The sequence below is a fragment of the Astatotilapia calliptera genome, chromosome 12 (assembly GCF_964374335.1).
Source record: "Astatotilapia calliptera chromosome 12, fAstCal68.1, whole genome shotgun sequence".
NCBI classification, from domain to species: Eukaryota; Metazoa; Chordata; class Actinopteri; order Cichliformes; family Cichlidae; genus Astatotilapia; species Astatotilapia calliptera.
In genome coordinates, this window is record NC_137433.1 from 21,874,213 (window position 1) to 21,885,307 (window position 11,095).

General features: G+C 41.0%; 1 protein-coding gene across 1 annotated transcript; it reads right to left on the minus strand.

Annotated features, from left to right (window-relative positions):
- Positions 1-2,154: 2,154 nt before the first annotated feature.
- Positions 2,155-7,231, minus strand: mat2ab (methionine adenosyltransferase 2Ab). The gene is made up of 9 exons (XM_026187738.2): positions 6,996-7,231; positions 6,194-6,271; positions 5,982-6,104; positions 5,779-5,891; positions 5,546-5,689; positions 5,247-5,465; positions 4,987-5,169; positions 4,498-4,631; positions 2,155-4,041 (listed from the first exon to the last, which is right to left on the minus strand). Exons 1-9 carry the CDS (start codon positions 7,087-7,089, stop codon positions 3,939-3,941), a joined length of 1,191 nt encoding a protein of 396 aa, XP_026043523.1. The 5' UTR covers positions 7,090-7,231; the 3' UTR covers positions 2,155-3,938.
- Positions 7,232-11,095: the final 3,864 nt, after the last annotated feature.

Consider the following 11,095-nt stretch of genomic DNA (forward strand, 5'->3'; position numbering starts at 1 on the left):
AATTCTTAGTTCCTATATCTGCAGGTCTTTCCCTACTAATCTTCACCTTGTGCGTTTCCTACACTTACAGCTACCTTTATACTATTTGGGTGTTGATTTACAATAGTTTCCCAAGTTTAGGCTTGAGTTACAGTGATTACGTGTCAGAGTACTAAGTATACTGACTGAAGGGCAAGGAAATGGTCGACATGTCACAGAGCAAGCTGTTCTGCTATCAATTCAAGGTTCACTGTGACATGTGAACATCACTCTTAACCTAAATAAAGTGTGCTGAAGAATGTAGTTATGACCTGACCCTGTTTTTAAAAGAGCAAAAATGGTCTCAATGTTAGAATTTCTCTAGTTAAATCATTAACTGAACAGGCATTTTGAAAGAGCAGAAAAGTAAATGAATAAAGATTTTTAAAAGTATAATCACTACACAAACCCAACCAGCTGTGTCGCAGATTTCACAATCACTGACTACTCGTCAATAAACCCAACCTTTAACTGTGGGATCTCCTGATCTTCTTGGATGTTGACTCAGTAGGTAAGAGGTCAATTACATTACACGTTCATTTTTTTCAGTGTGTACAGTTTAGGTATTAAACTTTCCCTTTGGAAGAGGAAGCGATATGAAAACCAAAAAAAACGCAACATTGCAAACCTCTTTTATTAACTTAAGAGTTATTTCTTTATGTGTACAGGATCACTTACATTAAATAACATGCTGGAATGAATAGTCCAGCACCAAGCAATGAAACCCAAACATGGTTTTGTAATCAGTTAGTTTTGGAACTTGTTACACAAACAAGTGAAGACCGCTCCTCCCTTTTTGCCAGCCAGGTGTTGCACACACCTGGCTGGCAGGTTAGAATACATTACGTGTGTCTTATGTAACTGCCGAACATGAGCTGAACTTAACTGAAGACTTACACCACAAATTATCTTGCGCAATTTTCTTTGTTAAAGGCTAAGGCAGCAGGAGGTATGCAGTTTTTTTTTCCTCCCTTTGTCTCCAAACCACTCAACCTGAGCTGTCCATCTGGTGTATTTATTTCCAATCGTGTCCACACAGATTTCCAGCCATCTTGTAAACCTTCACTGCCATCTTTCAGCCACACATTACCGCAGACCCTGCCTGCACAGTCTTCTTCACTGTTTATTGCTTTGGATGGTTGACCTCAGCTATTTAACCTCATTCATCATTATTGCCGTAACCAGATCATGACACATTATTGTCCATCTTTATTATTATACAGGTATGCATACCCAAAGTTTTTCAGTCTGTTTTGAAACAGTACAAGTGGCTTCGCTTTTATGTGACTCAGTGTGTATAAAGTCTTCGATTTTCTGTCAGAAATATGTAGAATTTAAGGAGCTATTAGCATAACGTGATGAGTGTACATGAGGTCAGTTTTGCTTGGTACAGCCCTGACTGTTAAAACTATCTTTAAATGTTTGTATTTTTCCCCCTCAAAACCATTTTGGGTGTGCCTAGTATTATCTGCCCTGCCACAACTGGTACCACATTGTTGCTTGGTAGCGTGCATGAAGGGTGGGAGGGTACACAGATCAAATTACTCTTTGGAGCTTCCTCCATTCCCACTACCTACCATATAACCAAATTATCAGCTACAATTTGAGCTTAAAAAGCTCAGCCAGGGTGTTGGTTGTGCTCCAAGTCACATGAAAATAACCTGACTTTTATCTTGTTCTGACAGCTGCTAGTAACAAATCAAAAGACCGCAGTGAACATTGCTCAGGGCTGAAACTGGTCCAGTGGCTCTGAAACCCCTTTAGTTCCCCCGGTTAAGTGATGCTAGCCTTACCAGTGACCCTGACGATGAATGCCAAACAGTTAAACAAAGTGATTAAGAGGTAATGTGTACTGGAGACCTACATGTATCCATTAGGATTGCAGTTTATTTATAAACCCATTCTAATTTTGTATGCTTTTCAAACCAATGTTAATGATCAGCATTAATCTTGGAGGGTTTCTCCCCACCCACAACCACATTGTACTGCAATCTGAATTTTCAAGACTCCAGCACCACCTTTGGACCCCGAGCCTGAGTCAACCTGCATCACAAGTCTTAAAATGTTACAGTTGCATTTTTTTTTACATCCCCAAATAAAGTAATAAAAATAAAAATAAAAAAAGCACAAAGACACTTGAGAGGTGTAGTTGTTTATTACAGAGAAGGAAACTACCCAGTCCAGACATGAAGTTTAATACAGAATGAGCTACGTGTTCCTTTGGAAGTTGAACGCATGTTGGTGGTGGGGAGAAAAGCAAATGGGGAGCAGAGGAAATAGAAAAGGCACTCTTACACTTACTATAGCCAACGGGATGACCTCCAAGTAGTAAAAAAAAGGGACCAAAACCAAAACTTCTATCCCACACATGAGATGGACATGTAAACAAGGCTGGTTTCTCTGTACTACACCAACCAAATGTTGCCATCACAGTAACGGGGATAGGCTTGAGCCAAAAAAAATTAAATAAAATAATTGCACCAGATATTTTTAAAAAAAAATGGGATTTTCGATAACTAACCTGCCTAAAAAAATAAGTTCTGCAGTCCAAAAATAAAAAAAAAAGGGTTGTAAAATAGTCATTTACAATTAGCCAGTGACACTTTCTTGCCGAGGCAGTCCAAAGCTTTTCTGTACAACACTCTGGAGCCTCAAGCCAAACACCAAAATGACCACGTCACAAGAAAGTCAAGACCTAATACCCAAGTTTGTTTAAAGCTGCCTTCTGAAATTTCGGCTTCTCTGTATCCACGCCGAGCTTCAGAGAACAAATAAATAGTGTTGAGGTTTAATTCCTAGCCAATAAGACTGTGGCAAAGAACACACCCCTCTAAGGACAAAGATGAAACAGGTTTCTCTGTAGCTACACCTGCCATCTATATACACTTGAGGGAAATGGAGTCTTTAGGTCACTTCAAAGCATACAAAAAAAAAAATTAAATAAAATAATCAAGTGTAACTAGTTTTTTTTTTAATGACTAGTTTAAAATTGAATTTCAATGCATAAGCAATTCAATTTTTCCCATAACCTTCAAGTATAACCAAAACCTCTGCAGACCAGAGCAGTGACAGCAGCTTCTGACTTTTCTGTATTACGTCAGAAAACAGCAAAGGTCTGCAGGGGTGTCTGAGGCCTAATGCTCATTTAAGAGCTTGAATAATTAGGATTTGGCTTGCCCCTTAGCCTGCAATGCATAGCTTTTTTTCTTTTTCTTTTTTTTTTATTAAATAGTGAAAACAGCAACAACCCTTGAATTTTAAATTGTGCCATTCTAGCATCCTCCACAAGGATGAGGGGGAAAAAAAAACAAGCTAACAAAAAGGATAAATGAACACTGGGGGTCAAGGAACAACCGTACCAGGCTGACAACAGGAGGAATGGAGAAGCTAACAATTTTAGGGGGACACAGCCAGATCACACGACTCCAAATATGCACTTGAGAGGACTTTGAAATTATTTTTCTCTTTTAGATGTCATGCAGACTCATTAGTAGCACCAGTAAATTAAGAGGAATATCACATAAAGCCTATTATACTACCGCCATGACAGTGATAGTGACGATAGTGATGAGTGTGGAATGCCAAAAATGAGGGCTGAACGCCGCTACTCAGCGCATCACAATACGAAGCGGGGGGAACCTCAAGACGTGGGAGAACAGTAAGTACTACGGTGCATGAGTTCATGGAACTCATCTAGTTCTTTAAAACATCAAGTTTCTGAGGCATGCCTCCTGGGACCCAGCACGATACTGCAATCAGCAGAAAAACAGTAACAAGACAAAAGAAGGGAGGTGGAGTGAGGAAAGCGGTTAATGTGTTAAATGGTACCAATATGAGAGAAAAGGGCATTTCACCCCCGGAACCTTGGAGGCTTCTCTGTAGTATACACCAACAAGCCTGGGGGTAAAAGCTTAACAGGTTTAGTATTTGAGTTTTTTGGGGACCTCCCAAGGGAAGGAATCTCGGCCAAAGTGGCCGTAGGCTGCGGTCCTCTGATACAAGGGTTTCTTCAGATCCAGATCCCTGGAATACATAATCAGACTCTTTAGCAGCAGTCACATCCAGTGACCTCAAATGCACACACACAGGCATAATACTCGAATTAGCCAGTGGGGAGTGGCGACAGCGAAAAAAAATCAATTAGATGGCTGGCTGGTAAAGAGAGGAACGTGAAGACGCAACACTTACCCTGCTAACCACAGGACATTGCAGCTTGCAGAAACCAAACTCCTCCCATTTATAAAACCACTAACTGAGCTAAATAATCCAAATACAAGACCCCCTACTAAATAAGCTGTTTGCCCCCACTGAAGCTTAGGTGTTTAACCTAATGCAATTTGTTTATTACCTCACCCCCTAATTAATAATCTATATATAGTTTATTTGGATATAATAAACTACAGATTGGAGAAACTAACACAGCAATCCTCCAGGAACTGTGCTATCAGTGAGGAGGTGGCTTCAAAGGTTATACATTACCTGACGATGACTCCAGGCCGGAGATCAAAGTTCTTCTTCACGATGTCAAGTAGCTCCCTCTCACTCTTGTGGGATGTCCCATAGTGGAAGATAGAAATCGAGAGGGGGTGGGCAACTCCAATGGCATACGACACCTAATACAGCACACAGATGTGTTATATCAAGCAGGAAAACAGAAAACTTCAGGCAGGAGTCTGCTGCAGCCTTGCTCCCTGAAATAAAGACTGGGGGGGGCGGTGGGGGGGGTTGGCTGTGTTTCCACCACAGGAAATGAACCTTTCGAAGATGGGGCTAGGGGTTTAAATTAGTCTTCAGCTGATTTAAAAAAAAAAAAAAAAAAAGAACTAATCTACACCCAGCTTTTAGAGCACAGTGAAACCACAGCTACCCACAAATCTGATGAACCCCAATAGGACAAAATATATTAAAAAAAAGAAAATGTTTCTGAACATGCCGTGTGGAAACGCAGCTTCTACCACTACCACTCACCTGGACCAGCACCCTCCTGCAAAGCTCAGCTTTCACCAGGGACTTGGCCACCCAGCGTGCCGCATAAGCAGCAGAGCGATCCACCTTTGTGTAATCCTTCCCAGAGAAGGCTCCGCCACCATGGGCTCCCCAGCCTCCGTAAGTGTCTACAATGATCTTACGTCCGGTGAGGCCAGCATCTCCCTGCAATGAAGGAATCAAGGTAAACTCAAAGCTCAATAGCTCCCGATAAACAAAACACGCCATGAAAAGGTATTTACCTGTGGACCTCCAATGACAAAACGACCACTGGGCTGCAGGTGGTAGATGGTGTCATCATCCAAGTAAATGCAGGGAACAACCGCCTTGATGACCTTCTCCTTCAGAGCATCTCTCATCTCCTCCAAGCAAATATCTTCATCGTGCTGGACAGAGATGACAATAGTGTGCACACGCACTGGCAGCATGGCACCGCGGTCCTGGCGGTATTGTACAGTAACCTGTGAAAAGAAACAAAATGAGCAACTTTTTAGAACAACCCATTTTGCTAGTGAAAATTAGAAAATAAAATGATGAATACCTGTGTCTTTGAGTCTGGTCGGAGCCATGGAAGGGTGCCATTGCGGCGCAGTTCAGCCATCTTGGCATTCAGCTTGTGGGCAAGAACGATTGTGAGAGGCATGCACTCCTCAGTCTCATCAGTGGCGTATCCAAACATCAAACCCTGCAGAGTGAGACAATTATAGTTTTAAAAAGCTGTTAAAGGACAACATGTTGTATTTGTGGTTTCAGAACACTCAGGCCAATACTAACCTGATCCCCAGCTCCGATGTCCTCCTCATTGCGATCAATGTGAACACCCTGAGCAATGTCAGGAGACTGCTGCTCCAGCGCCACAAGAACATTGCACGTCTTGTAGTCAAAACCTAGGCAGAACACACAGGAGTTTAAGAACAGTCCTTACAGAAAAAAAGAAGAAAAAAAAAGGGAAATAAAATCAGTAAAGCAATGCACACCTTTGGAGGAGTCGTCATATCCAATTTGGCGGATGGTGTCACGAACAATTTTCTGGTAATCCACCGTGGCCCGTGAGGTAATCTCACCTGCCAGTAGGATCATCCCAGTCTTGGCAATGGTCTCTGCATGAGGCAATTCACATGTAGTTCAATACCCTGGTGTCAACACAGGAGTGAAGCCAAAGCAAACAAAATAGGAAATATTTACTTACCACATGCAACTTTGGCATCTGGATCCTGCTTCAGATGGGCGTCCAAAACTGCATCGCTTATCTGGTCACAGATTTTGTCTGAAAAACAAAAACAATAACGTGAGTAAACGGCAACATCGATCACATCACAGGGTCTAAACGTAAAATGCCGCACGTCGGCGCAAACTGTCCCCCTTCATACTCAAGAGGAATAGACCGGAGTCTCGGCGGTCGCCATGTCAGCATGCGCACGTGTGGCGTCAAAGAGAGCCCGCGCAACTCCACGGAGACCGGAAGGCAAGCACGGTACACTTATAAATGTTTGAACCAACTACATATCGACAGACTGATAAAATGCACAGTCTATTTTCATCTTCAGGGATGAAGACGACTGTGTTAGGAGTCACCTACACAAACAGCCGCGTGCTTCATGAATAGGGACGGATGGCAGGATGAGAAAAATAAATAAACCAGTTAAAACGAATAACGATACTGTAAATAAGAAACAATTCACATGACAATGTCATCATGTCCACTATGACTATTGTGCTACATTTGCTGCCGGTGGCGGAGACACGCGACAGAATGACCTATTCACTTAAGATTAGCTAGCTTACATCAGCTAGTAGCGCGTGGTCTCGAAGCCGGCCAAGGTACAAGAAGAGGGAAAAAAGGGCCGCGATGTTGTCATTTCACTCCCTATTTGTTCATTTTAATACAGTAATAGGCTAGTTTGTGGGACAAACTATTAAAAAAAAAAAAGCAAGAGATGTAGCTTATTTCATCAGCCAGAACGATAGAAGGCCGACATCTCGCGTCTTACCGGGATGTCCTTCCCCGACGGACTCCGAGGTGAACAAGAAGCAGTCCTCGTCAATGAGGGAGTTATGAAAACCATTCATCTGTCCGTTCATCATCGTTAACGGCTGCCACTGGTACGAAAACGTTAAATTACGGGGTTGGTAACGTCTTTAGTCGGTATTACGTATTACTGGCACTGCCTCGGCGGTTTTCCCAGCTCTTCAAAGGACAACCCCTAACGTCTCGGTGTTCTGAGCCTCATTGCGCAGAGCAGCTGTATTTATCCTGCGAAGTCAGACGCCATGACGTAACGAGTAGGCGGACCGTACCACTGAGCCTATGAAGGGGGCGCACCAACCGAGAATGCGGTGCTGAATTTGATAGCGAACACGTGCCGAGTAGATGCTACAGTGACATGGCCGATATGCAGGTTTTTCCCTAGAAATAATAGTATAATACCTAAAGTATATGGACGTGTGAAGGTGTGGCAAGAATGATGATCTTGTAAATCCGTCCAGGTTGTCCCATCGTATGTGGTAGTTTGGTCAGGTCAGAAGCCCACCTTTAACAGCTAAAACTATTAAAGAATAATTTTTGCTCTGATCTGACTATAAAACAACTCCTTTTGAGATCATAAACTTATTTTGTTTACTCCTGAAACTGTGCGTGGAATTCCTTTTTAGGCATGGATCTATTATAGACTACCAAAGGGGAAATATGGAGTGAAGCTAAGCTGAATACGCACAAACTGTGTAAACAAAGTAGATTTTGGTGCTTTGAGCTGCCAGTGACTGAGTGAAAATTGTAAGGTGAGGAGAGGGGGAGCATTTATTTGGGTTCTAAAGTGGCACAGAGTTTGAAAATCGGTGCCTTCCACCCAAACACATCCTTCTTGAATTTATTAATGCCTTGGACTAAAAAAGAATACAGCATTGTTGTCTTCCAATACAAATATCAAAACTCAAATTGAATTCTCAAGTTACAGGCCACAAATTGAGCACCAAGGATTAACCGGCTGGGGCTGAGCTCGCATGTATGCTGGACTAATAAAAATTCCGGTTAGACAACAAATAGAAAGCATTGTAAATAGTCGGATTTAAGGTATTGTTTGTTTTGTATAATTCCATGCAGCTCCCATTGAGTGCCATATTTTAGTTTTTAAGTATTTGATCATAGGCTTAAGTGTACTGGATGAGAAGTGGGTTTCCTGGAAACAATTATTAAAGTTTGGTATAAACCAGCAGTGGCGTAATTAATCTGATAAGTTGCATTAGTTTTGCTATCGTGGGTACATCAGAACATTCGCTTCCCTGGTGACACAGCCAGAATAACCTGGAAATGCATTTCCACCAATGAAAATTGGACTGTTGGGGGGGGGGGGAACAGATGCTGTGGATATTATATCTAAACACAACTTGATTATATTAGAATAAAAATGCTCCTCTCTCTCTCTCATGCTCCAGGGCCTGTTATTTAATATAATCAACATCTATGTTTTGTGAGAATGTACCTTTGTTAGTCCCAGATGGATTTAGTTATTATCTCTAAAACTTAGTACTTAAACAAAAGCAAAGAAGTCACAACATAAAACAAAACAGAGAATAAGATTTACAAGATTTCATTCCACTTTAGGAGACCAGAGTCTATCTATCTTTAGTTTGGGAACATTGTATTTCTTCACAGGAACACATAGATCTTTGTTTTTTACCCACAAAAGATAAGTTTATCACAAATCTGATATGCATGTAGAAGCTGACAAAACACTTACATAATATCTTAGTGAACCACTTGTTTGCTGAGACATCTTGCATAAATCTATTCTGCATGTCATTGTGAATATTGACATTCTGCATCCATTTCTATTTTTTTCATTAGATATTACAGTGACATAACAGTCACAGTGACATAGCGTTTACAGAGGTTTAGACCACACCCACCCCCCCCCACAGTGCCTTTTGAATCAGAGGATTTTCATTGTGAATTTATTAGCTTGGTCAGTATTGCCTTGTATAGTGACACTAAACCAAGCAAATCAGTCCCTGACAGTGTTGCATCAGTGCACTCATCATGAATGTGCAGGGTGGACAGTTTCCTTTCACAGGGCAAAAGTATGATGCAAGATGTACCTGCTGTTGCTTTCTGCACAATGTGTTTGTTGCCGACCATTTTAGACTTCAGAAAATCTAAAATAGCAAACAATAGCAAATCAATAAGTTTTGATTTCTTTTCATTAGATTAATAATGGACTAAAGGTCCCCTTCACTGCTTGTTATCTTTGAAATAAATGTAGCTCGGTAGTGCCGCTACTCTATTTACCTTTATAATGACACCCCAAAGGAGATATGAATATGCAGTAATTTGTGCAAAGGATTTCACAATGTAGACTCTGTTTCTTGTCATTTCTTTGCAAAAGCCCAGAGCCATGCATGGTTTTTGTGAGATTATAATATTATTTTATGCCATGTTATACCCCTAATTAAAGATTGTGAATTATTATGTAGTTTTAGTTTGCATTATTCTCCTGAATTAGAAGAAGGTGATAACTATTGCATTTGTTAAACTGATTTGCATTACATTAGACTGCTGATTTATTGTGAATGAATGATATTGTTATATGATGCATTATACTGCTGAGTTATAAGAAATACTGTTCGCAGAAAGTCATCGCCTTATTTGTCTGATTAGAAGAGAACAGAACATACTGGAGTTTTCTGCCCCATCTCAGCAGGAGCAGATAAACAGGGAGCCAAGGTCGTAGCCTAGGCGCTGTGTGAGAGAAAGCATGTGAATGTTCAGGCTTTTATGATTAGGTGGGGGCCACTAGAGGCTATAAGAGGTTGATCAATGCTCCACCATTTTGAGATCTGATGCTGTCTGCGTACGGTGTCCATCTCCCACGCGTGTGATCATTAAAATCATCGTTTGACTCAACCCGGCCGGACCAGTGTTGTTCTTTTGGTTTTTCCTCTTGTATCCATCCCCAATATTTGAATCCGTAACATTTTCTTTATGTTTTGCTAGTAAAATGGGAAAGAAATATAGTTTTCAGTGTATGGTTAAGCTTGTTAAACATGTGCAAGCATACATAACAACATAAGGCAAAAACAGAGTTTGTACAATTCCAGTGGGCTTAAAAGTCAATATTTGGTATGAGCACATTTATTTTCCAGCACAGCATGAAATCTCTTAGGAAATTCTCTTGTAATTTCTTTAAGTAGCCTTCAAGAATAGTTCTCCAGGTTTCTTGAAGGACATTCAATGCACTTCTTTGTTGGGTGCCTTTTGTTCTATTCTCTGGGGAGGTCCAATCCATGACTGATTGTGTGCCATTGTGTCGTGTTCTATCCAAGTATGCTTTTGCTACACTGGCAGTGTGTTTGGGATAATTGTCACACTGAATAATTAAGCCATTGCAAATCAGTTGCTTTCCAGATGGTACTGCATGGTGGATACGATACTTATCTTTATAATTCAATCAATTTGAATACGATCCAAATGCCACTGTCTGAAATGTAGCTCCAAACCATGCAGCCTCCACTATGTTTTACATGTGGGTGTAGACACTCACTCCTGACCTCCATTACGTTAGCCTTTATGTCTTGTTTCCCTTCCTTAAGAACGACATTGAGAAACAGTCACCAGAGACCATTTCTAAGGAGGCTGCAGCAAACATGGTTCCATTGAAGGGTCATTTGCATCTCTCGGATCTTGTGTCTTCCTGTTTCTTAACAGCATGACTTTCATTTCACGCAAATAGTTTTTTGGACCTGCGTCTTCTGCCTTTCTCCTCCATCTATCCAGTTTCCTCATATTTTTTTCAGGACACACTGCACACCATGCTACAGAAAAATACTATTTTATGCCTGTTAAACTGTGGTCTTTGGGATTTTTTGGGAAGAAAAATATATGTTTTTGGAAAAGGTTCCTAACAGAGTCTCTAAAGATGCAATTTTAAATTGTTTCTCATCTGTTACGTGTGGACACAACACTGGTTAATTCCTTGAGTAAGGTCCCTTTAAAAAAATAAAAATAAAAAAAAGACTCATAAGGCAGTATTAAGTGGCTCAAACGAAAATACATTCTTCTGAAAATGGTCAAGATAAAGTCTGGACTGAAAAGGAG

What these genes read in the sequence shown, in the direction of transcription:
- mat2ab (XM_026187738.2), bottom strand. Translation starts at nt 7,089, where the DNA reads ATGATGAACGGACAGATGAATGGTTTTCATAACTCCCTCATTGACGAG. An exon ending in ATATGACGACTCCTCCAAAG is followed by an intron (nt 5,892 to 5,981) that starts GTGTGCATTGCT and finishes TGTTCTGCCTAG; the next exon opens with GTTTTGACTACAAGACGTGC. An exon ending in ACATCGGAGCTGGGGATCAG is followed by an intron (nt 5,690 to 5,778) that starts GTTAGTATTGGC and finishes CTCACTCTGCAG; the next exon opens with GGTTTGATGTTTGGATACGC.